Below are 27074 nucleotides of genomic sequence, written 5' to 3'. Positions count from 1 at the left end.
TTTTTTCTCCTCTTTGATGTCTTTTTTTTTTTTGAAGACAGGACGTCCGTAAGCACAGACCCACTGCCTAGTGGCACAGCTCCGTCTGGGGGCTTGCGTCACAGTTTCCTTATGCAGTAACATGTGGGAACCGACAGAGATAGGACACCTGCACCCAGCACACCGGTGCACTTCACACATACACACACACACACACACACACACACACGTTACACAACCCTGTTTAAAGAACCTCATGTGCAACATGATCTGTTCTCCCCAGCAGTACAATCCCACCGCGTGGGCAATATATGAATTCCAGAATACACACACTTACACTTAGTCTGCTGTTGCTCAAACTCAGAATATAGTTTGTCAAACTGTGAGGGAAAACTGCCCCCAAAAAATTTGATGGATATTTTAGATCATTGCCCAATGAAGGCACAAACGGGTGTAGAATCGTCATACTAAAACCCGTCAACTGAACCCATCGTATACCTTTATGGGATTTTAGTAAACTAAGCATCCTTCAAGTTTTCAGTTCTATATTTTTAGCTTGAGAATATGACTCTGTGTGTGTGTGTGTGTGTGTGTGTGTGTGTGTGTGTGAGCATTTTGTCTTTCTAAAGTAAACGACCTCTGCTCTGTACTTGTTTCGAGCTGTAAGTTCGACATGTACTTATGTTCATGCCATTTTTTATGAGTAATTTTCCATATCAGTACCACCAAACCAGTTAGATCCCACAGATTGTTAATGGTTTATAATCAGGATAACTAACTGCAAAACAGAAGAATTTAGAGTGCATACATTTCACATACATATGGTTTGGTTGTGATTAAGATCTACAGTATTCAGCAGTAAGGCAGTACATACACAGTTTACTGTGCGTCAACCTTATCTGTAGGCATTTCTAAGGAACGAAACAATGCAATTTACTGCTTCAGTAGAAAAACTATTTCTTTGTAAAACAGAACCTCTGTGTGTGTGTGTGTGTGTGTGTGTGTGTGTGTGTGTGTGTGTGTGTGTGTGTGTGAAACCCCCTGCTGAGTAGAAGTCTGTCAGTGTAGAGTAGGTGCTGTGATCGCTTCCCTCTCTGCCTGTCGGAGCTATCGATTCAACTGACTGCCCAACCATGAAAATGCAGGTCAGCTCTGGCTTATGATTGGTTTCTCAATGTGTCAATTACTCTGCTGGAGCGAATAATGTGTGTGACAGGGGGTTTGTTTATGGAGTTGTTCCGGGTCTTGGTCAAAGCAGTGCTAAACACACTGATGGGGCAGGAGGGCTTGACTACTGTCAGTCCTCTAGAGCCAGCCTATGTTTGACTGCACTCTCTCTCTCTCTCTCTTTCTCTCTCAGCCAGACTAAAAGTGCTGCTAAACTGTTTTGCTCTCTCTCACTAGAGACATCCCACTGGGTTTACCGCACCAAACACCATACACATGTGCAAACCTGTCACAGAGAAAGTTCTAGATTTTTAACTCCATTATTACAGCAATGACACTATTGATTCTTCTATATTTTATTATTACTGCTTCTAAATACAGCTCTCTTCAGATTCTGGGATAAATTTCACAATCAGGGTCAAGTTCTGGACAGATGAAGTCTACACCTTGTTTCGTTTGATTCATATCTGTGTATAGATTAAGAGTGGACTGTAGGGAGAGTTCAACTGAGACTCATTTTTGAGTAAATCCAATCTTAATTAATTTTTCCTCTCACTCTTTCATGTCGTTACAGATCTCCTTACCCTGGAATACAGACGGCTTAAACTCAAGGCACCAGGACTGCCACAAAGCACAACCTTTCCAAATCAAACCTCTGAGAAAGAAGATGAAAAAAAGAAAAGAAAAAAAAAAGGTAGAAGGAGCAGCAACAGACAGAAGAAACCTTGTCACCCTGGTGTCACTCTTTAAAGCCTCCTCATGGTTTTTTCTCTCCTTCACTCTCTTTTTGCTCTCCCCCTTTCACACACACAAAATTACAGACAGAGACTACAACCCCCCCCCCCCCCCCCCAAACATTAGGAAAGACTTTTTCAGGTGAAATAAATCAAACAAACAAACAATAAGCAAAACAAACAAAAAAGAAAAGAAAAGAAAAGAAAAAAAAAAAGCAACGACGCATGTTTTTGATGAAACGGAAAAAGAAATAAAAATAAAAATAAAAAATAAAAATAAATGGTGGGGAGAGACAAAGGAATTCAACAGGAAAATTTCATACGAAATTCCAAACAAGACTCACGGAGGACTACACCTTCTTCTCATGGCAGGAGTCTTGGGCCTCCCTGTGTCCCACAGAGAAGCGGCTCCACTGTAATTAGCATTATCGTAACATTTTGTAAACCCAATAAGTAGTTTGGAATCTATAGACAGACGAGGATATCACAAATAAAATCGCTACCCAGAATCATTAGCGCATTAGCATTAAATGTAAATTATGTACAGGACAGCTAAATGGGCCAATTCTTAGGGATCTCAATGATCATATCTGTATATAGCATTCACAAGCAGACAGTGTATTCATTCTTTTTTTATTAGTAGTTTGCCCATCTACAAATACATACATTTACTTGATCTTTTCTGCATCTGTACACACAAATTGATTAGACACAGATATCTCAAATGTGATAGAACAGTGTAGATGAATATTCATGTCTAGAAATCTGTGGGGATTTGGCCTGTGAGGTTTTCACTGTTGAATGCTGTGGGTAAATGCAGAGTCTTGGGGTGGAATGATTCTTTATCTTGAAGACATTGTACAGTGTTATGGCCACAGTTTAGACACACACGTAAAGAAGCACTAACGCAGCCTATGAGGACAGAACATTTCAGTAAGACTGAACTATTCACTGCTTTAGCTGAATTTGTCCCTAGTATTCAGTATGTCTCCCTACCCAGTGACTGGAGTGATATATGGGAACTCTGACCTTGCCTAAGACTAACTGTGAGACCTGTGTGAGTGAGTTCCATTTTGGTTTGGCAGCTTCCACGAACAACCTACTGTAGTTTTCCTTTCTTTCTTTTTTTCCCCTTTTTAAACTCCCTATCCATTCACCCCCTGTGACAGACAGCTCTGTGGCCTTGTTGATGTTTATATCCGGCCGGGCAGGGTTGACCTTTGACCTCGGCGGGCTGGGGTGGCTTGGGGGGGGGGGGGGGGTGTCGGTCACAGGGCTTTGGGAGCGGTGGCTCTCTCACGGATCAGTCTCTCGCTGAGTTCCCACAGGCTGAGTGCTGTAGCTTCATTCTGGGCTTCCAGGGACGGAAGGCAGCGGAAACAGTTGTTGAAGTACATTCCCCCAAGCCCCTCCAGCTCCGGAGCCACAGCACAGTATACCGTGGTGGCCGCTCCCTGTTGCTATGGAAACACACAAACAACACAAAAAACAACAAGCAAAACATCAGTGTCAAGCTGTGAGCAGGAAAGAAAGCGAGAGGAGACTGTAGGCCACTTTAAGTAGAGCTTTGGGGGAAAAGACACATAGAGAGGACCCTGGAGCTCATCAAGGACTACGGGCGTAGTCTGGGCCCTAAAGACGACCCATGGAACATCTGGACGATCAGCCACATCTGTCGGTGAGACATGCTGAACCCTGACTCTGACCAACAGGTTGGCTGCTGTCTCGTCACAAACCCCGAACTGACTGTGTGTGGACACATGAGCCCGGATCTCCATGACAGGAGACATCAAACCCAAGAAATGTGTGTGTGTGTGTGTGTGTGTGTGTATACAGTGTGTTTCCATACTGATTATGTACAGGAATACAAGCGTGTATGCATGCTGTTGTACAGTTTAACAGGTGAACATGAATCAGTGAGTAAACACATGTAGGCCATACATGGAGGAACTGCTTAATCTCTATAAATGCCTTTTAAAGGAAGAAAACTAAATCACACTGTTTGAACACTGTGTGTTTTCACAGTCGGTACCAGTCAGAGAGAGAGAGGAAAAAAAACAATAAGAAAAATAACAGGAATCCCTGGTTTTCAGGGTAGGTTCCCTTCCCCTGTGTACCTTTACTGTATGCAAAGTGTGTGTGATCATGAAAACAGTGAAATCAAGAGTGTGTGCGCACTGTGTTTTCTGTAGGGCGCGGCAGATTGACCCAGTCTTAGGTAAAACACTGAGATTGAAATATGCCAAACATGATTTAGCACAAGGCATGGTCTGCCTCATTAGAGGATCTCCGTTATGACGCGATGTGTGTGTGTGTGTGTGTGTGTGTGTACACAGTGCCGGTAACAGGAGTGTGACACTTTGGTGGCTTTCATCCAGAGCTGCCAAACACACACACACACACAAAAATGGGGCAACCTGCCAAAAATGTCCATTCATCTCCCGTCAGATCCATCTACTCATGCCTGTGAGCCAACCAGACTCTCAGTGTGGCTGAACAGGACATCTCTGGACACAAAAACACACACACACACACACACACACACTCATATACATACACACTCTCACTCACACACACACTCAGAGAAAGAGAGAGATACACAGTCATGATCTAAGGGATTTTTTTTTGTCTGGGAAGACAGTTTCAGTGGGACACTTAGCTGGCAGTAAAGATGGAAGGTGTTTGCTGTGTTTTCAGAGCCCTGTGTTCATGTGGTTATTTCATAAAAGCTGTTTTCTGTGTGAATGATGGCATCCAGTCCCTCTAATTAATATGGCTGTAAAATGATTCAACCCTCCATCGCCCGCACTATGCTCTAAAACACACTCTGGTTCTGACTGGTAAGCTGAAAATCAGTTAGGCTATGTGTTGGAAAGAGAGATACTCTGGCATATCAAAAAGATCTCATCTTTAAATCATGTTCCCTTCTTGCACTAGTGTAGCACGATACAGAGTGGGCGGAGCCATGTCCACTGCTACAGTGTCAGTCACCTCTTCTCTGACCGACCCCTGACGTTGTAATCCTCACTGTCTCAGGCAGTAGATAGTACAGAGATAACAGCATCCCTGATTTCATGGGCAAAAGTTATAATGTTGTTGGTTTTTTTTGCCTCCTCCTTCGCCTGTTTTAAACACAAATCTCAAATAAACATCCACGAGGCCCGGCTCGTGCTGACACACTGCTGCTGCTCCATGGGACTTCAGCGCGGTAATTACCGGGGATATTCGGTTTGCGCTGCAGCTGAAACAGCTTTAGGGAGACGGACGTAAGAAAATAAAACGCATGTGAGAGAATTAGTGTGTGTGAAGCTAACGCTCTCACCGATTTCTCTTTCATGTTCCCCCTCTCTCCAAAAGCCGCTGTGACGAGCTTCAGAGAGAAGGCTCCGGATAAAGTTGACTTGTGCAGGATACACATGAAATGGGCTTGTTCTTTATCTTCAAATAGCTGGGGCCAAGCACGGATCTGAAAAGCGTGGGCCAACGTTTCGAGTAATCGTCTGGCAAGCACTGAGAGGAGCCGGCGTTGACGCCGCTCTTTAAACGGTCTTCAGTACAAAGACTCAGCCTTATTTGAGCAGGAAAGAAAACAGCTGCAACGCAAGCTGGCCAAGGCAGTCACACACACACACACACACACACACACACACACAGAAGAAAAGCCGTAGTCACAAATTTGGTGAGCAAACTTCTTTCCCTCTTTCTTAGCTAACTGTAGTTTTGGTGTGTGTGCGCGTGTGTGCATCAGAAGGAATGTCTTTTGAAGTATACATATGCCGCTCGCTCTCCTTTGGTTAGTGTGTCAATAAAGACCACATCAAAAGGATGGATCTATTGAACGTCTTAGCTGCTTTTGTAGCAATAAGTTTCTAAACATTTGAAGGTAGTAATATGAAAGGAAGAAACACCCGGCAGAGTAAGTCAGCACGCAGAGTTGCACTATTGAGCATTTTTTCATCTAGTAATTGCATTTTTTTTTTTTTTTTTACATATGATGCAAAATGCTATCCACAATTTATAACATTTAGAACATTTTTAATATTTATATAAGTTTTAGTGTAATAATAGAAAAAGATGTCTAAAAGAAAACTCGTCCAAACAAAGAGCGGTCCATTAAATCTCTCCCTCTCATAAGGTTAAAGCATTACACTTAAGTCAGTTCATATGTCTGCAGGTCTGTACCTCTAAGACTGGGTGAACACAAAACTCAGTCCGTGGGTCATTCACTAGCTCAGGAGTTGCCGTACCTCCTGTCGTATGACTCGAATATTTTGCTCAAACTTTCATCTAATCTGTCTGGACTGACCAATCAGAGAGTGCACAGTATGAGTCTTCCTCTGTAGCCACTAAAAACCTGTCTCGCTCTCTACCTAAACTTAAACATCTCTCCCAGACAGACCCACCTCATTCATCTGTAGAGAACATGTGATTGCAGTGAGAGAATCCTGCTTTAGGATTAAACAAACAGAGTCCAGATAATACAGGAACACAATACTTACGGATAGGGCCATTTGTCAGCTGCTACTATGCAGGCAAGGTGAGGGAAGGTACGAGGTAGTTAATAAATGATCCCTCTCTCTTGCTTTTCTTTCTTACTAAAGCTCAACTCTCTGCGTTACCAATCCACTCCACCTCTCCTTCTCTACGTCAGCAGGACTAGTGTTTATCTGAGTTCTCTCTCTGTTTCTCTGAGCTAATGACAGGTCTGTGAGGAGGTGAGCTTCTTCTCTGTCCAAACCCAGCGTGCAGACTGAAAAAAGTACCATCACTCATCATAACAGATGATACTGATTAACTGTCGTGAGGAGCACTAGATAATTCACACGTTTGACTTCTCCAAGTCTGCTTTTTTTTTTTTTTTTTAAACATATTCATACTCCTTCCCTAATGGAAAAATCACACAGTGCTAATACACTCCAGATTAGGGAAGCACACATCATTATGCCAGAAAATGTGTTGCATTGATAATGCCCTCTGTAATGATGCTGTCCACAACCAGTGCTACATAGATTATCCTCTGCTAATGGATCTGAAAGGTGATTTCACTCTGGGGGAAGGAGAGGTTGGGCAGGGCAGTTTAACCCTTTCCAAACGGTCGGACTGGCCTCTCCGAGATCTGAGAGCTTGCCAAGGAAACTCGTGCAGTTCCACACTCAGACTGCAAGTTTTCGGGAGAGTGACTGCAGCTGTAGCAGACGGCTTGCGCAGACGGCTTGCATTGTCTTGACTGCTCTGGTCACGCGCTTTACTGTTCGTCACACACCACCGCCACCTTCTCAACACTGGATTGTTCATCTGGCTGTACATGCGTGGATCATGGAGGTTACTGCATTACATTTTGATCCAGTTAAAAACAAAATCACCTTTAGTAAAAAGTTGAACTTAGGACTTATGGTTCTGTGGTCTATACGCCTGTCTTTTGAGGAAAGCACTGTTGTTGTGTACTGTAGGCCATCTGCTGGGGCGAGCTTTAGCGGTGCAGTGGGATGGCTGCTGAGTTTGTGGTGGGTGCTGTCAGGTAGTGTGAGGGGAAGAGGATCTTGCTGCTCTTTCACTCAACCTCTAAACGCTTGACCCCGCTGACCCCTACAGGACGACAAGCTCCCTAAGAAAACACATTAACATGGCTAAGCACCGCCCGCCGCCGTTTATCAAAGGAAAATCAGCCCTGTTCAGCATGGGCAGAGAGAGAGAGAGAGGGAGAGAGAGAGAGAGAGAGGGAGAGAGAGAGAGAGAGAGAGAGACAGAGAGAGAGCTGCTCTGAACAATCATTTTAAACATGGATGGATTCTTGGAGGAGGATTAAACCTAGCCCTGGACTAAAGCCCATTCAGAATGGAAATTCTCCATTTAACATGCAATTCAGTCCGAGAGAAGTCTCAGTTTATGATCAGGAAACCAGCCCACAGTGTTCTGTGTAGATATTTGTAAAAAGAAAAAAAAAAACAGTAGAAGATGTTTAGATTCTCTCATGTGTTGGCAGAGTGGCTTGTCTGACTAAACCCCAGTAGTTCTGTGAGTAAGTAAATCACCGGTCTGTTTATGATGTAACCTTTGTCTCAGACATTGTATGCAGTTTGTACAGGCCAACAGAGATATGGATTCATTATTGGTTTATGTGTTTCATGTATTTTTCTGTGGAATTTTTACAGAGGGACTGATGCCATTAACACAGCTGTCAGTGTCCAGTCAGAGCAGCAACAATGTCTTCGCTGCTAATCTATAAACTCTTATGATAGCTGTCATTCCTCACTTTGATAGGCAATCAAACCAGTATTTAGAATTCTAATCATTTTTATTATTATTCTAGTGTCTGTCAGTATGATTTCCACTGATGAATATCATGTGATAATGTTTCATTCAGCAATACTGACTTCCAAACCAAAGCCAAATGAACCGAGATGAACACAACCATACAAGCTCTGCGCCCTCTCCCGTGAAAGCCAGTTAAAATCAGGACAAAAACAATGACACTTCATAAAACAGACCTCCACTTAATAAAACCTTACATTTTGAGTCCTGCAATAAAAATAAAACAGGCACTATCACGGGCAACTTATTAATAGAGAAATGTCTTCCATTTTCAATGCTCTATCAATATAACCAATAATCCAGAGAGACCTCATAGACTACAAAAAAAAAAAAACAGTTTCTGTTAGGCAATAAATAACCAACACCACCACTCTTCAACTCTTCAAAATTTCCGTGACTAAATACATAAATGTCACATGATGCGAAGCCAAACCTTTCAGTGTGTGTAAATAAAACTGTGTTTGTGCTTTTTCCCCCCCTATTTGTTGAACCTTGGGTTGAAACCTCTGAAAACTTCTCTGAAAAATTCTGACACTTAAAAAGATGTCGCGACGCGTGTACATAGTGTAATTTAACCGAATTCTCCATAAAGTAAAGGAGTCTTTGTGTCTGTCGGTGGACAGATTCCTGTGTTTGGGACAAAACGTAGATTGATGTTATTCTTGCAGCACCTTAAAGGATTCGCCCCTCGCCGTCAGTGCTCCTGGTGTGTTTAGTCATGGGGTGGAGATCTCCTGTAGTCACTCCAGTGTCTCCCAACCCTGTCTTTCCCTCAGTGTACTTTGAGTATCTGTGTAGCAGTACGCTATGTGATAGCACTGGACAACTTTACTTTGAGGAAATATTATGGACCTAATAAGACAGTGGTAATATCTTTTATTGATCATTTTTATGATTTTGTTGGGGGTTTTTTTTCCCATGTGGACAGGTTGTGTTTCTTCTCTCCATATGCATGTGCTGAGTTTGTAAACCTTGGTAAAAGCTTTGTAAGAGTGCAGACATGTAAATATGAGTAGAACTGTAGGCCATCCTGTCTAACCTCCATGACTGTAAATATCTGTGTATATATATCCCTCTGCTATGCATGCTGATGTTCTAGCAATTATTTCAGGTACTTTTATAATCAAAGACTCATATGGCATGTGCTTAAAAAAAACAAAAAACAAAAAACAAACAAAACAAAACAACAAAAAAATAAACAAAAACAAACAAACCATAAAAGTGGGGTATGGTGGGGTGGGGAGGGGGGAGATGATATGACAAAGAATATTGGATCATGAGAAGACATGGAAAGGTGTAATTGTATTTTCTTTTTCTTGCTACTGTAAGTGGTTCTTTCCTTCGATAACTGTATTCTGTATTTCTGATCATGTTTCTTGTAACCTGTCTTCATATTTGTAAAGATATGAGGTTGAGGCATCCATTAGAAGACAGTCCGCAGGGAAACCATAGTTTTGGAGAGCTACCAGAGAGAACAGGCAGTATTTTTCAAACCAGTGCCATGGTGAAAACACACATACGAATCCTCACGTGGCTGACACATTTTCATGTGGTAATGAAATTATGTTCTCCTCTCAACTATTATCAGCCACACAAATTTGTATGGCATTATTGGTGTGTTGAAAAAATTTTGGCAATACAAGTTTTTTTTTTGTTTTTTTTTTAGTTTGCTTTCTTACTGTCAGAAACCTACAGCCTGAATCAGAGAAAAGAGGTATAAAGCATATGGTTTTCATTTGTACGGAGCACTTACTTGTATCGATGTGAAGATTCAGTTGTTCAGACAAACCGTGTCAGAGCAAAACCCATTATTTTGTATAAAGCCCAGACCCAGCTCGTGGCCATTAAATGGCTTTGCTTTGAAAAGTGAAAGATCATTGTCACAGTATTGCCTCTGCCCTGTGCAAGGAGAGGCCTCGGAATTCACCAGACGAGAACAAAAGATTATTAAACCGGAGGAAGGGTGGATTCTATGAGGAAGATAGGACTTGTTTGTTTGTTTTTTTTCTTTTTAAGAGTGTTTATTTTCAATCCATGATGATCATGATAGTTGGAAATTGTCTGATTTTTAATCTGTGCTAAAGATATTTTAAATTTAATAAATAATCATTGTAACAAGATATGCAGCAGTCTGCTCATTGACTCCCATTGTCTCAAACCAGAAACACATCTCACTAACAAACCAGAGCAAAGACTCAAGCCCACCTTAACGTGCTTTTCTTAAAAAGAAAAAAAATCCTACTTTCTTATCTTGTAGCATGCAGTCTTAGATTCAGTGGTTACCAGTTAGTATTCAGTGGTTACCAAGTATTTAAGCATTCTTCTCACTTAACAGAGAATGTCACGGGACCCATTTGAACATGTGAGTATCTATCTGAAGTCACAGTGCCCAAGAAAATGCCAAATACCCCTAGTGCGTCATCTTGGCCATGCCAACTGCCCAGTCCCCTGTGAGTCACCTCCTGTGCGTCACTGTTCATCCTGTCTCCCCCTACACCACATGGCCCTGATTCAACACACACACACACAAACGGCACTGGCTACGCAGGCTACAGTCTTTCACTAATGCCAGGAAACCAACTGACTATTTTAATTCAAAAAAGAAAAAGAAAAAAGGAGAAGAAGATATTAACATATTCATCAAATCCCACTGTGAACTAAACACAATTCTTCAGAAAACAGCCATTTTTTGTGTGTAATAGATTTATTTTCTTTTTTTGAATTAGAGACAAGTATACTTGAGCAAAAGGACATGTGGTAGTCACTAAACTAAACTGTCTTCCCATGACAAACTGCTGTTAATAAAACTACTTAGTTTTTCTTAAAGTATAAAAAGACTCAAAATAAAGTATTATTATAAGGCAAATATTAAGTTAAATATAAAGATTTTTTAAAATGTCTCACTAACAATGGTTTGAAAGTTAGAGGTGCATGTGGCCATCTGAACAATTCCATTAGATTGATCCAATTCAATTCAGTTTGATTCAATTCAATTCCATTCGATTCAATTCAATTCAATTCCCTCAATCAGAACAACAAAAAGTAGAGCATTTCAGCTTTGTGAATAACGATTGTACTTTCTGAGTCCTGACGTCCATCTTTTGGAGTTAGGGCCCTTGACTTTGTCAAAAGTACAGCTCAGATGCGGCTGCGTTCACTGACAGTTCACTCAAAGAAGAGATCTAAAAAAGAGGGCCCTCCCCCACAGTGACCCCCCCCACCCCCCACTCTGCCACAAAGACCCCAACCCCACCAGCCGCTGGCATAGTTCCTCTTCTTTTCTCTCTCGCTCTCTCTTTCTCCCCCCGGTTTTTTTGTTTACCTTAGCAGTCAGCGGCCGTGCCCTGCGCGAGCTGACAGGCCATCTGAGCGTGCTCGGTACAGCTGTGAGGGGGAGTCTGGGTAACAGATAAACAGGTCCGCTGCCCATTCTCTCTGCCCAATCAACCGGCAGGCCTGAGGATTTAAGTCACAAAACACACTCCACTCCGGCCTCGTTCAGCCGGGCACAGAGCTGCTGAGCCACGGAGAGCCTGAAAAACAGAGGAATAATGGCCTTTGAGAGGGGGGAGGGTGGCTGGCTATCTCTGCCTCACCACAGCAGGACAATGAAAACCAACACAGTGTCGCTGAGCAAACAAGCACAAGCCGGCAGCAAAGAGGTACGGAGAGTCCAGCAGAAAAGGCTGCGTCTCTCGGAGAGAGAGAGAGAGAGAGAGAGAGAGAGAGAGAGAGAAAGAGAAAGAGAGAGAGAGTGAGAGAGAGAGAGAGAGAGAGAGAGAGAAAGAGAAAGAGAGAGAGAGTGAGAGAGAAGAGCAGCTGAGAGCTGAAGGTGAAAGCAAGGAGGACAGAGCCAGTCAGAGGGAACGAACACTCATAATAACCAAAGGCCAGACAATGAACTGCCATTTCTATCAAAATGTGGGCTCAGTGGTGCACGATGGTAATTCACATTCTGTTTCAAACTGCACGTATGAACTTACATTTACAAGATTATGGTCATTTTCTCAAGAAGACCAAAAAAAAAAAAAAAAGTCACACCTTTCTTTTTACAGGTATTTTTCCACAAACTCAACAATGTAGCATAACTTTTTTTTTGCTTGTTGTTAATAGAAACACATTTTTTAAAAATTATAACATTATGTCATACACAAAGTAAACTGTGCAAACTGGTCACAGCCAGAGAGATGTTGACATAGCCATTGTCCCCCCTCTCTCTCTCTCTCTCGCTCTCTCTCTCTCTCTCTCTCTCCCTCCAGTGTGGCTAGAACCACCAGCCCCCACCCAGAAGAGGACAGTGTAGATGGACAGAGGATGATCAATGTGTGCTCAGACTGCCAGTAAATGAGGCTTTATGATTACCTACTCTTATTCCTTTGTCAGGGCCATAAGGTAGCAGGCCCTTGCCCCGCCACATGCATTAAATCCTATTAAAATCGCCTTCATTACGCCCAGAGCTTGCGTGTAATAGTGGTGGAGAAAGGCGGTCCACGTCCCCTGAGTCACATTACAGTGATGGTGGAGTGCTCTGGTGGCCCATTCCCACAAACCCATTCCCTCGCTCTCAGGGGTGAGTAATAACGCAGCGTGGAGAGGTGTGTGTCGTACACATGGCTCGTGCCGGTGAGTGGCCGGACTCCTTGGCTTTCAAAGTGCGGTGAGCAACAGAACTTGGCAAATAACAACACTGTTTTGTTGTGTGTCTCTGGAAAACAAAATTGTCTGGGAGACAAATGCAATTTTGTTTTAAATTTTGCATGGGTTTTTCTTTTTTTTTTCTACCTTTTGATTTTGCAGGACTCATGTATGGTCAACACAGAGTGTTAGACATGAGTGGTATTTGGTTTGAGAAGATGTAGAGTCATTTTTTTATATTTCAGTGACCTGATCTTTAGTGATCTACGTAGGTGTGACACAATCAAAATACAAAGCTTAATTCTTAAGAATTAAGTCACAGTTCTTTACATAGCTCTCCATATTTTTGCAAACACCTTTAATAGCAAGACACCACGAAGTGGCAACAGCACAAATATTCCTACTATCATGATGAATATTCATGCAAAAAGAAAAATGGGATATTTTCTTTGCATTAATTTAACACACTACTGTAAAAAAAACAAAACAAAACAAAAACAAACACACTTCCGTTTGTCCCTGCTTGAACTGCTCCCATGATTTGCCCTCCTGAAAGAGACGTGTAAGCTGGTGCCGTGTCTCTGCTGTGGGAGAGCTGCTATAAGCTGCCCCCTACACAGGCTTTAATTAAAAGGTGTTTTAGGCTCCAGTTCTGGGCTAAGTCAGGGGCTAGCGTTGTCAGGGCAGTCAGCATTGCTGGTGGCACACTCTCTCTGAAATAACTACAAAACAAAAGCTGGCGGAGGAGGGTAAACGGACACGCGGTGACTGATGGACCGCGGCGGGGAATAAACAATGTTCAAGTGACAATCAGTCATCAGTCAGAACGGCCCGGAATTTTCCCTGCACTCTGATAAGATCAAGTGTGTGTCAGTCGTCAAGTGCCCGCTGTCACACTTCAATGTGAGATGAACACAGAGGGTGGGAGAGTGTGTATGTATGCGAAAAGAGAAAGAAAGAGGAGGAGGAACAAGAAAGGCAGAAGGGGGTGACGGAAAAAAGAGAAGAGGAGGGTGGTAGGGACATGAAGCACCCAGGGGGAAAACGACCCGCCTCAGAAGGACTTGTGCAGTCACTGTGAAACTATCTCATTTTTATCTTCCGGAAGGACTTCCGAGGTGATCCGAGGAACGTAATTATTTTCACCTAATAAAAGCAACATATGCTAAGACAATAAAAGCTCTTATTGGACATCTATTCATTAAAAGTGGTTGTAAAGAGGAAAGAAATCTTGCATGGGGATTAGATTTAAAAGGGCTTTTCTGAATTTGAAAATCGGCTTAGACTACTTTTTTGAAGTGGCAGTATCGGTCCATGTACTAATATAAAAGAGGTTGAATAAAACATGAGAAGGTATGGGTTTATTGGCCGTACGCTGCTTTTCTGAAAGATCTTTGAAGGAGGGAAAAAATGACTCCTATTTAGCCCTCCTTATTAATTTCGGCTCCAGGTAATGGCAGTTTGTCGGCGGCACAAAGGCGGACGGATAAAGGAGCCCGTGAGGCTGGAGGTCAGGAAAGGAGAACAGTGAGAACTTCTCCTAAAGCTAACCTGTGCACCTGCATCCACTTCAAACCACTGTCTCACAGTCACAGAGCCATTATGGACACTGAGAGAGGGGAGAGAGGAAAAAGGACAAAAAAGAGACTGCTCCAAGGCCAGACTGTTTGACTGTAACTGACCTACACAGAAAAAAGCTCAATACCCACTGAGGTCAGCCTTGACCTGAAAACGTCCCCATAAACCAGGACTTTTTTTTTTTTTTTTAACCGTTTGACATCTGGACCGAGGAGGACTACAGCTTGGGGGCAGACATAACTTTTCACACAAATGTAACCAAAAGAGTAAACGCAGGAAAGCGGTTTGTCAGGAAAGCCACATGATTCAGTGTATACGGGCAAATGTGGACGAGTGAGGGCACTGGATATTATTAAGAGGCTCACTGTGAACTGGGACTACCTGACTAGTCATTAAGTCATTAACTCAAGCACGTGACCAAAAAGTCTGTGTGTGTATAGTGGAGACAGGTTAATGTAAGGGTTATGTTTTCAGACAGTGTGAATCTAAGTGGATATTTTTGCAGTGGTTTGCAGTCATGAAAGATTTCAGATTCAGTGTGCAGTGAATACTGTTACACACAATGTAAGGCAGAGAAGAATGAGAACATGGTTTATGGGGACAGGATGCAGTCAGCTCCTCTGTGTTCACTGAGTGTCAGAGTAAAAGCTGAGACAGGGTTTAAAAGGATCGGTAAGTGAGGACTTGGTAAACTGGGAGATGGAGCAAAAGTGAGGATGTATTTACTGGAACTACCTGAACACGACTGTATGTGTTTTCGGAATGAGCGGAACAGTGAAATTGTGGTTTACAAGGACATGGTGAGATAAATTCCCTTACAGTGTGTGCGCTGAATGCTCCTTCATACAAGTCCAGATATAGTGGAAAATCAGGAACATGGTTAAGGGGCAAGGTTTGTGTACATGCCAGGCTAAATCTTACAGGGGACCACAAAAGAGGAAAAGTGGTCATGTGATTTTTGCTGACACGCTGAGTACTGTGTGTGCAGCCAGTGTCTGAGTAAATCTGTGAATGTGGTTTAGGGACAGAGGCTCCATAAGAACCATACACAGTGAGCGTAAATGTAAAAGCAGAGAGGCAGTATATGGGGACAGGCCCAGTCAGGATTAGGGGCTCAGCATGTGGATTAAGTCAGAGAGCTCTGTCTCTGATAGGATGATAATGGCAGAGTTTTCCCTGTGCCAGCCAGCAGCATCAGAGAGTCCCACAGAACCACACAGGTTTAATAAGTCCAAAGACAGGTGTGAGGCACTCCACTGTGGCTATGAGTCTAATTGGTCTCAAAAGGCCCCTCGTGCTGGGAGACCCCAGCTGCCATCCTGAAGAATTCCTTCACTCACAGACACACACACACACCTGTGAGAGAGGTATACACAACAGCTCCACTCATTAGTGGAGCCCAAGGGGTGTCTCTCCAAATGAACTCATTATCACGCCAACGACTCCTAGCTGAGAGCAAGACAACCTGACACATTTTACACTCGCACGCATACACGCATACACGCACACACACACACACACACACACAGAGTAAACACACAAGCTTAAGTACACGAAAAACCTCCCCTCAAATGTACTCTCCAATTAAGACTCAATTTATACTAGATCAAACCTCCGACGGGCTTAGCTAAGTTTTCTTCTCTAACTTGTCAAGTCTCAGTTGTACAGCAAAGGAGAAATTGAAATCCTCTACCCAGAGTGTGTGTTCTTTTGGGCCTTGCCAGCACCAAATGGGTATAATAATGAAATGACTACGCGATACAGTGTAGTTCCATTATTAGTTTTATATTGTTTAGAAAAGCTCTGGCTTCGGGACCCAGAATGCTGCATTATCCAAACACAATATTCTAGTACACTCACCGGCCCAGTCTGACTGGGACCTAACAAACATGCATTGTAGTAAAATGTGAAATAGTGGAGTTAATGAACTGAGCAGAGCTGTGGGTCTCCGTTCCCAGTATTGGAGGTGATGTTATTGTATAATGGTTTACAGAGTGAAGCGCTGCTTACAAAAGGGGAGGTGTGGTGCAATTGTCCCAGTACAATGAGATCTGTTCTTCCAGACGATTGTTATGGTAAATTACAGAAATAATACATTACACATTGCTCCTATCATACGCGCTAGGCCAATTGTTAGATAGTTACATTGCAACCACAGTGCAATTCCAGGAGCAGTCCAGGCCCTGCGATGGTAAGCAATATCTCAGCACCTCTGTATTATTTCAGTTCAACAATGTTTAAGCCTTTTTCATAAATCTTATTCTAGAGCAACTGTGGTGCACCCAATAACAACAAAAGCCTCTCTGAATGAACATTATGGTTAAAGTTATCATAAAATGTATTAATATACCATAAATACATTTGTATTACAGTTTGTTGTTTCTTGCTTTAGTGCATTTGAAAAAGAATCCCTGTCTTCTGGTGTATCATTCTGTTTTTTCTTTGTTTCACTCACACATTCTCTCTCTCTCGTTCTCTCTCTCTCTCTCTCTCTCTCTCTCTCTCTCTCTCTCCCTTTCTCTCTCGTTATTTTCATTCTCATTCACTCCTTACTCATTCTCTAGCAGTGGAGGTCGTTGGTGAGACCCCAGGTTTAAATAAAAAAGTAGCCCTGCTCCATTAAACACAGATAGTAATGATATTAATTTGCCAAGACTGTGTCATTTTCACAGGAGAGCAACTAGCAGAAAACATTATGAAAATGTCCGAGAGGACTGGTAATTGAGTTGATTAGTGTGACCTTGCTGGAGAAGGTAATGGCGGGGCGACCGCGCAGAGTCCCAATCTGAGTTATGGCCCGTCTCCGCTCGGCGCCCAGCCCGGCCCAGCCAGGTCCGGCGCATTTGTTGGGGGTGACTGGGAGCCTGGCTCCGGCACCCTGACAAACTAATACGCCGTGACTAGCCGAGCTTGTCGCGCTACTTAGCGCTTTTTTCCCTGCGAGTAATGAGGGTTCTGGGAGCAAGGCAGAGTGCTCTGTAAAAGGCTCAGAACAGCTCTACGACAGGATTAACCAATTCTAGTCAAAAAAAAAAAAAAGAAAAGAGAGAGAGAGAGAGAGAGAGAGAGAGAGAGAGAAAGCTTTGCATTTAGAGTAGCTGAGGTGTACTCTGGTTAGAGAGAGTGAAGGGAAGAAAAGAAAAATCAAACACAAAAAGGGAAAACAAAAGCCTAAAGGGTAGATTTCATTTAAAAATCACAGTAAACCTTTAGTTTATCACTAATATTAAAACATACAAGCACATACACAAACACACACGGCACACTGGTATTTCTCTCAATGAGCAAAAACAGCACTTTAATGAATTCATAAATCACTCCAGACAACACAGAGCTAAGTTATGATTTCATCAACAAATAAAAAAAAACAACAACAACTGTGAAATCGACTGGAATAGAGAGATTGAGGGGGGAAGAGTGAGCAAATGAACTAACATCTCAAACGATTAATCAGCATGTAAGGGAAAGCTTAGGGCTGGTTAGTTCACTCAGTATAAAATTCTGTTACTGCTCTACCTCAGCGCCATTACCCTGAGAGGACGGGAGAATACGCAGGAGAAAAACATGATGGACACATGCATAAGCAAATAACCAGTCAATGAACCATGGGGCTATCCAATTTACTTTAAAGGAATAATCTAGAAGAGCAGCTTCACCAAAATTAGAGAATAAAAACATTAGCTTCTACATATATAAAGGACGGTTGTCACGAAGCGATAGGACCACTCATTCCAAAGGCCTTAGAGAGAGTCATCAGGAGATGGACGTCCAACTGACATTATACCACAGCAGGAGACCCCGGTATGACGGATGAATAGGAGCCTGTTCATAAAATAATGTAACTAACCGATCCAGAGTGACACCAAATTAATCTCACTGAGTGACACGGAGCCATAGACTGAATAGAAATAAAGAGAAGCTAATAATATATCAGATAAAATACAGAATATTTAGGTGTTCGTTCGAAATACATCTATAAAAGCAGAAAAATTCAACAGCTACTACGAACATGCTGCCAGTGTCCCCACATTAGGAGTGTGTAGCAGATATTAGTAATCACTAATGAGGTCAAAAGGTCAAACACCCCTGTTTGCGATAATGTAATGACACTCTTCTGTCTCTGGTGGAACACACACATATATGTCCAAAGCCCACACATTCACACAGAAAATGTCAGCTGTCTGCAGTAATACACACACACACACACACAGACACACACACTGATGGGGTCCAGACAGTGCTTTGTCCCTATCTGCTCCTGTTGACCTGTTGACCTCTCGGCCGTCAGCTCTGACCACGGCACATGCCGATGGAATAAATTAGCACTGATGCTCCCATATTTAATTATGAAGCTGTCAGAGCAGCCCTCTCTCCTTAAATTCATTTTCATAAAGTTTCTCTCTCTCTCCCACCTCTGTGTCTCTCTCTTCCTCTCTTGCTCTTGCTCTCGCTCTCTCTCTCTCTCTCTCTCTCTCGCTCTCTATCTCTCTCTCTCTCTCTCTCTCTCTCTCTCTCCCTCTCTGTCTCTTTCTCTGTCTCTCAAGGTTACCGCTCAGGGAGTCACCTTCAGTGTCAGCCCCCAGGGCTCTCTCTTTCCTTTACTCTCTTATACACATACACACACACACACACACACACACACACACACACACACACACACACACACAGACAGACAGACACAGACGCACGCACACACACGCAAGCACAAGTACACAAAGACACACACAAGTACGCACACACACATTCTCCCACTCACACTCGCACATGCACACGCAAGCATGCATACACACATGCACACACACACATGCACACACATATGCACACATACACACACACACACACACATAAACACATACATGCATACGCACACACACACACACACACACACACACACACACACACACAGTGTTTAGCTGTGTGTCATATGAGGCTGAGGGGCTGATAAGGCTCAGCATGAACACACATGGGGTCAGCCACCGTCTGAGAGGAGCAGAGTGCAAAAATACCCCCTACTACTCCTCTCTCCTTCACCTACCTCAAACACACACACGCACACACATGCCCAGAAGTAATACACAATGAACACACACACACGAACACGCACATGCACACACACACACACACACACCTAATACAAAGCAGTGTGCATGCACCCGACTACAGCATTAATGACCTCATTTCTCTCTTCGATAGCACTTTAACTCAATACTTTCAACCAAATTAAACACACAGGACATATAAACACAGGACATACAGACATAAGAAATCACAAGACATACAAATACTGTACAAAAGAATTTTGCATTGTATCAAAAGAAGAAGTATAAAAGTATGAGTTTAAATGCCTGTGTGTACGTGGGTGTGAGAGAGAAAGTGTGTGTGTCTATCGGTATGAAAGCGAGTGTGTGCGTGCGTGTTTTGACTCAGACTTTTCAAGCTTGCCTGCCCCTGCAGAGCCGAGCAGCGGGCACACACTGCAGGTCTGGCAGTGAAGAGAGAGTGATTTTGAACTTGATGATGAACTTAATTAGTTCCACCAGTGAGCACCCACTGCCCCAAGACACCACTCATTAAGATCAGGTGTGCAGATTAATTAAGAGAGTATCACATTAAGACTCTGTGTCTCTCTCTCTCTCTCTGCTACAGTCCAGAACACGAGCTATTTATGACTGCATACAGGAATGTTGAGATTCCATTACAAGGGACAAATAGAAAAACATCAATTATTCATAATAAAAGAAGGTGTAATACAAAGGACTGGGACACTCAGATGGTGTGTTTGTGGCAAAATATCTGACTAGGAATACGCACGGGTTGTATATGTGCGCACACACGTACACATGCATACACAAGAACACACACACCCGCGCGCACACACAAGCACACACACAGACACCTACTGATCGTAGCTATCAAACAGTCTGAAAATCCATAAAGCCAACTCAAAACACACACTGCCTGAGAAAATGAGTCCTCTTCATATTAGACAACAGATCTCTCTGTGCATGTTTGTCTGCCATAGGCAATGCTGCATGCAGACTCAAGTTTCTTTTTTTCCCCTTTGTGTTTTTTTTTTTTTTCACATTTTGCAGATGGTCTTTGATACAATCGTCTTCTTTGCATGTCTTTAGTGCACACGAAGTGCCAACCTAATGTGAAAAGAAAGAAAAGAAAGAGGATGGTGAAAAAGTGTTCTGAAATCACCGATTGAGCAGTCATCTCCCGTACTTGAGGGTAAAATTGTATCAAGTTGGCAGAGGGGCTGAAAACTGTACAAGAAGGCAAGCGCTCTTTTTCTCTCTTTCTTTGATGTATTGCTTAGTAGAAGATCTGTGTGAACACATACACTCTCCAAAAAGTGTGAAATGTTTAAAGACAAAACATGGGCTCATATTATCCAAGCTGGTCTACATCACACAACCATGCCAAAGTAACAGAGAAACAACACTCTTCTCAGCATTAGCTTGACTGATTACATGATTAATACACTTTAACACTGTTCTGTAATTTCATTTCAGATTGCACGTGAGTGTATGTGTGTGTTGAAAGATTTCGTGGACTGTGTCTAGTAATTGAGATTAGTCTATTAATGCTATGACCTTTCCCTGTCTTTACGTCCTTTATTCGAGGAAACGTTTCGACCTAACGCATAGACGAAGAATAGGAACGCCCCGTCATATAGTTCGCGCACACACACCTACGCACAGAAAATGTATTCTTTCATTAAAAAACACCTTGCATTATTAATGTGGGTGAACACATTCAGAGCACAACCTTTCCCCATTGTTCCTAATTTTATTTTTTATGCATGCGTGCCAATGGTTACAGAGCGATTAGAGCGTGGATTAAAATGACGCACACTTCTGGAAGAGATGGAATGATTTTGGCATGGTCCCGATGACAGATTAAAGCAGAGGTATCTGAAAGTGACCAGAATCGTGTGTGTGCGCGCGTGGGTGTGTCTAGTCTCGAGTTTTTACTTTACAAAAAAATTCTCTCCAAGCAATATTAAAAATTCTCGTGTGAAACCCTATGCTGAAGTGAAAAGCATTTACTTGGGTTGGCATTTACTACATTTTTAAATATGGCAAGCTTTTAAAAATAAGAATGTTCCAGAACAGATGTTCAAACTCATATATATCTTATCAGTCACAAAAGAACAAATGTGCATACTGACATGTTGGAATCATTTAATTTTTCACTCTCTACGTAAATCCTCTCCTTTCCCTAGTGTCAGAAGTCGGTCTGAAAGCATTTCGCTGCTGGTTCAGCAGATAGTGAAACTCGAAAGCGTGGAGGACTTTAAGGTCGTCGGTAGCTTTAGCTCCTGTAGTCTGAGTTTAATATGAGTTACCGGGAGCCGCCCTGTCATCCCTATCCGGACACGACGTCCCAACGGGTCTGTCTTCGCCGCTTTCATCCGCCAACATAAAAGAGCGTCAGCTTTCCTTTCAAAACACCACCAATATCCATCACTGCACTAGTAATGACCAGGTAGTTTGTACTCTTTAAAACAGACAAATGGGAAGATAAGAGTCGCGTCAGTGTGTCCCGGACAAATCCAATTCGACCTGTGGAATTCGGCGGCCGTAACGAAAGGCTAACGCAGTTCTAACTCATAGAACATGACGCGTGAAAGCGCCCAAATGATAACGGGAGTATTCTAGGTTTCATCAGCCCTTCAGACAGTAGCCAAGATTCACCTTAGCAGCACAGACAACCGCCTGCTCTGATCAAAACGGTGATGTTTGAAGATTATGAAAGCAGACTAAAGGAGAGAGTCAAGGTGAAGCTCTCATTTCATTGAAATATCTTCGGATATACGCTATTCGGAGTGCAGTCAGACTTTCATTTCAAACACCTGACCTTCACAGCTAAACTCCTTAGTTGACTTGGTGTATCCCAGAGGAGATCCACAAAGGAATCCAAATGCTCAGTTGTACGTTAAATTAGACAGCGAGCTATCTTGTATATTACGTTGAGTGATATTTATTCAAAGGTTGGGAGATAGGAAGAGAACATTTTAAATAAACCTACCAATCACATCCAATCCACAAATACAACTTCTCAATCTCATCCACAAAAACAAACAAACACACGCTCACGCATGCACACACACGAACAAACAAACATACGCTCCCGCATGCACAAACATACACACACACACACACACACACACACACACACACACACAGACAATGACACATACAGGTTTTTTTTAATGAAAGCTTTATATATGACAAATAAACATCTCTCTCTCTCTTTCTCTCTCTCTCTCTCTCTATCTTGCGCACACACACACACACACCATGATTATTCAGTATGGTACATGGGTCTCTCTGTCTCACACACACACACACGCACACGCACACACACACACACACACACACATACAGACCACGATGATTCTGCATGGTACATGTATGGGGCATGAGTCCAGTGAAGGAATAAATGGGATTTTAAAGTGAGCTGGTGTCTCCATTGAGTTGAGTGTCAGCCCTAAGAACACCATTAGCGTGAGTGCTAATCCACCTTCTCATGTCCCCTCAGGCTACGAGTGACCTCTCTCTCTCTCACTCTCTTTCTCCATCTTCACACATGATTATTAATGACACACATGGAGAGCCAGCCTTGCTGCGGACACCATAGAGTTCAACCATTTCTTCACTCACCGACGCAGACAGACACACATCTGCTAACCATATTCAACACCTGCTCAACACTCTGTCAATCTCCTCATGAGCTAAACTGAGGGCGAGGACAGTGGCATCACAGAGGGAGAAAATCAGTCATTCTAAGTCCTTACGTAGGACTGACTGACACACTCCCACACTAAACTGAGTCATGTGACAGCAGAATGGCAGTTGCAGCAGTGGGGGTCTGAGCGAATTGCAGGCACTCTTGTTTCTTGCTGTTTGATTCTGGCTTTGTGCCGTGTGCTACACATATTCCCAGATGATAATTATGCCACAATGCTGTTGTACCAGACAGAAATCAACTTCCAAATTCATGAACACTAACAGAGCAGGTGAGGACACAAAGCTTAAGGAGTGTGTGTGTGTGTGTATGTGTTTGCGTGTATGTGTGTGTGGTATGTTAGGTGTTCATCTCATTTGGTGACTGCTCTATTGGGTTCAGACTTCAGTTCAGGAGAGCAGAGATAATAGGAAGGAGGTGGGCTTCAGCCACATCACTGAACGCAGCGTGTTAGCCCCTCCTCTCAGTGTCATGAGCACTCTCTCTCTCTGTCTGTCCCTCCTAAACAAACTCATTAAAATCCCTCTGCCACATCCTCCACCCTCCTGCTCCTTCTCTCTAATTAGCAGCAGTAATCACTGTCAGTGCTCTGGGTTTTCCCTCCAAATGAAACAGTCACCTCTGTCCTGCCTTCTCCATCAAAACAGCAAAGATCTCCTCAGCCCACACACATGCACACACACACACACACACACACACACATACACAAATACAGCTCTGTGTAATGAGATTTGAGTAAGGTGCGTCAGCTTGTGCGAAGGGGCAAATGCTGTTTATTTGTTACTGATTTCACTGAGAACCGGGTGTGTGTCCGGTAAGACTGCTTGACAGACTAACCAATCCCCTCTTAACAGGGTGTGTGTCAGGTAAGACTGCTCGACAGACTAACCAAACCCCTCTTAACCGGGTGTGTGTCAGGTAAGACTGCTTGTGTGGTTTCAGGGCAGGGCATTCTAGTCCAGACAAGGGCATATTTAGCAGTTTTTTCTCCGTAACTTGGCAGTCAGCTACTTACTCCCAGTTACCTCTTTTAGCAGTGGAGGTCAAAGGCGACCTTGTCAGGCGGAAGCTGTCAGAAAGCGACTCTCCTCCCTGCTTGAGGAGGCAGAGGTCAAAGGTCAGAGTGTCAGGATGCCCTCAAAAACACGTCCAATACGGACAGGGGGCTGTTTGCTCTCAGAGTGTGCTGTCATTCTCTGCCTGGCGGGAAACTGTGCACACATGCCTGCCCGTTTGCATGCATGCCGAAACACACACACGCACACACACACACTCTCTCTCTCTCTCTCTCTCTCTCTCTCTCTTCCCTTGCATGCAGGTTAACAGTGTAGACAGAAGGAGCTGCATGGACTCATTAGCTGTCTTGAGCAGACAACCACCACTACTAACCTGTTACAGTGGATGTGTCAGATCAGTCACTGAAACAAAGTAGTCACTGAAACAGAGCAGTCACTGAAACAGTCACTGAGTAAGAGCAGTCCCTGAGGCAGAGCAGTCACTGAGTCAGAGCAGTCACTGAAACAGTCACTGAGTCAGAGCAGTCACTGAAACAGTCACTAAGTAAGAGCAGTCACTGAGTCAGAGCAGTCCCCGAGTCAGATCAGTCACTGAAACAGTCACTGAGTTAGATCAGTCACTGAGTCAGAGCAGTCCCCGAGTCAGATCAGTCACTGAGTTAGATCAGTCACTGAGTCAGATCAGTCCCTGAGTCACATCCGTCACTGAAACAGAGCAGTCACTGAAACAAAGTAGTCACTGAAACAGTCACTGAAACAGTCACTGAAACAGAGCAGTCACTGAAACAGTTACTGAAACAGAGCAGTCACTGAGTCAGAGCAGTCATTGAAACAGTCACTGAAACAGAGCAGTCACTGAAACAGTCACTGAAACAGAGCAGTCACTGAGTCAGAGCAGTCACTGAAACAGTCACTGAGTCAGAGCAGTCACTGAAACAGTTGCTGAAACAGAGCAGTCACTGAGAGCAGTTCAACCAGTTCAGTGTTCGGTTGGTCACACAAAGATAAAACAAGTAAAATGCCTTGCAATCTCCATGACTAGTGTGTAAATTATCGTAAAATTTGGATGCATTATCTAGATGTTGTTGACTGACTTTCCTGGCAGCTCTTTTGAAGCGCACACACTCACACAAACACCCACACACACCTCTCTATCAGCATCCAGATGTGACTGCTGGTGTTGACAGTCATAGTGTGCACCCAGTCTGTTGTCTGTCTGCTCTCTGTGTGTGTTGTGTGTGTGTGGTGGCTGTACGTGGGTGGGTGTGCACGTGCGTGTGTGTGTCTGTGTGTGCACTATTTGACATGTTAACATAGTGTGTACTCATTACCCAGTGTACACTGCTCTGACAGCCCTGCTCATGACTGTATTATGGTAGTTTTGCAGTGAAGGTCAGCTGAGAGAAGATGATGTATTTAAACGGCATGAAGCCCTGAGGCGCCGCCTGTTTATGGACATCCTTAACACAGGACTGGATTCAGACCACACCGGGGACACACGCACACACACAAACATAAATTATCATCTTTATGACAGGGCTTGGACCCTCACAACACATAAATTACACTCTAACCAATTCATTCGGTTATGGTGTCTCTGATGGATTAACTTTACAATATTTGTTATTTGTTGAAATTATTAAGGTTTATTTAACGACGGTGATAAAATGTCCATTTGATTCCGTTGTTTGCGGTAATTGATATGTGAGAGCGGTGAGAAGTGGAATCTGGGAAGTGTGTAGGTGGTTCACAACACAAAGACACACTCACACATACACACACACACACACCCCACATACAATATATAGGAGCACTGCTTTTGCACAATCACACAGGAAACACACTTCTTCATCTCACACACACACACACACACACACACATATATATATATATATATACATACACATATACATATACATATATATACCTCTGCTTACAATCTCTGCTTCACTCTAGCGGTAAAACAAATTAGCACGTTAACATCACAATAAAAGAACATCACCCCATTGACTTCATTATGTCATACAAGAAACAAAAAACAAACACGCACAGAAAATTAAACGAGAGTGGAAGAGTGATGGAGTAGAGGAGTGAAGGAGTAAAGAGTGAGAGTAGAGGAGTGATGGAGTAAAGAGTAAGAGGAGAGGAGTGATGGAGTAAAGAGTGAGAGTAGAGGAGTGATGGATGAAGAGTGATGGAGTAGAGGAGTGAAGGAGTAAAGAGTGAGAGTAGAGGAGTGATGGAGTGAAGAGTAAGAGGAGAGGAGTGATGGAGTAAAGAGTGAGAGTAGAGGAGTGATGGATGAAGAGTGATGGAGTAGAGGAGTGAAGGAGTAAAGAGTGAGAGTAGAGGAGTGATGGAGTGAAGAGTGAGAGGAGAGGAGTGATGGAGTAAAGAGTGAGAGTAGAGGAGTGATGGATGAAGAGTGAGAGGAGAGGAGTGAAGGAGTAAAGAGTGAGAGTAGAGGAGTGATGGAGTAAAGAGTGAGAGTAGAGGAGTGAAACCCAGGTCAATTTGAAAACGCATAATTATTTCTCCATTAAATGTTCTTATTGCGTTTAGATATAGCGTTTTTTCGCATGGTCATCATCAGTAAGCCTAACCGACTTAACAATGAAATCTTTGCTTACATATTTGCATATTTGCTTACATGTATCTTTTAACAACATTAATTTGTTTAGCTGCGTTAGTAGCCTAGTCTTAGAGCCATTCTTGAGAAATCCGTCCACAACTCAAAAACGCTGCATTTTTATTTCATCACAACGACAGTTGGGAAAGAAAGCTTGCACACTGAAATACAACAATAAAGCAAACAAACAATCGATTCACCCTTTTATGCTGTCAAGATCGTCCCTCTTGTTGGCTCCAACTGGAAACTGAGTCCACGTGAGATATA

General features: G+C 43.1%; 2 protein-coding genes across 2 annotated transcripts in view; one reads left to right on the top strand and one right to left on the bottom strand.

The window, feature by feature from the left end:
• mafb (MAF bZIP transcription factor b) overlaps positions 1-1926 on the top strand; it is a 63000-nt gene extending 61074 nt beyond the window's left edge. Inside the window, exon 3 of the mRNA XM_030764862.1 lies at positions 1721-1926. The gene's annotated coding sequence lies outside the window, so the exon portion shown is untranslated. The remainder of the gene's footprint in view (positions 1-1720) is intronic.
• A 1205-nt stretch (positions 1927-3131) lies between these two features.
• Positions 3132-27074, bottom strand: part of wwox (WW domain containing oxidoreductase) — a 178705-nt gene continuing 154762 nt past the window's right edge. The window contains exon 9 of the mRNA XM_030764938.1: positions 3132-3340. Within this exon, the coding sequence (XP_030620798.1) occupies positions 3149-3340 (192 nt within the window). The 3' untranslated portion in view covers positions 3132-3148. The remainder of the gene's footprint in view (positions 3341-27074) is intronic.

The sequence above is a fragment of the Chanos chanos genome, chromosome 2, assembly GCF_902362185.1.
Source record: "Chanos chanos chromosome 2, fChaCha1.1, whole genome shotgun sequence".
Lineage (NCBI taxonomy): Eukaryota > Metazoa > Chordata > Actinopteri > Gonorynchiformes > Chanidae > Chanos > Chanos chanos.
This window is presented reverse-complemented; position numbering and strand designations above follow the sequence as displayed.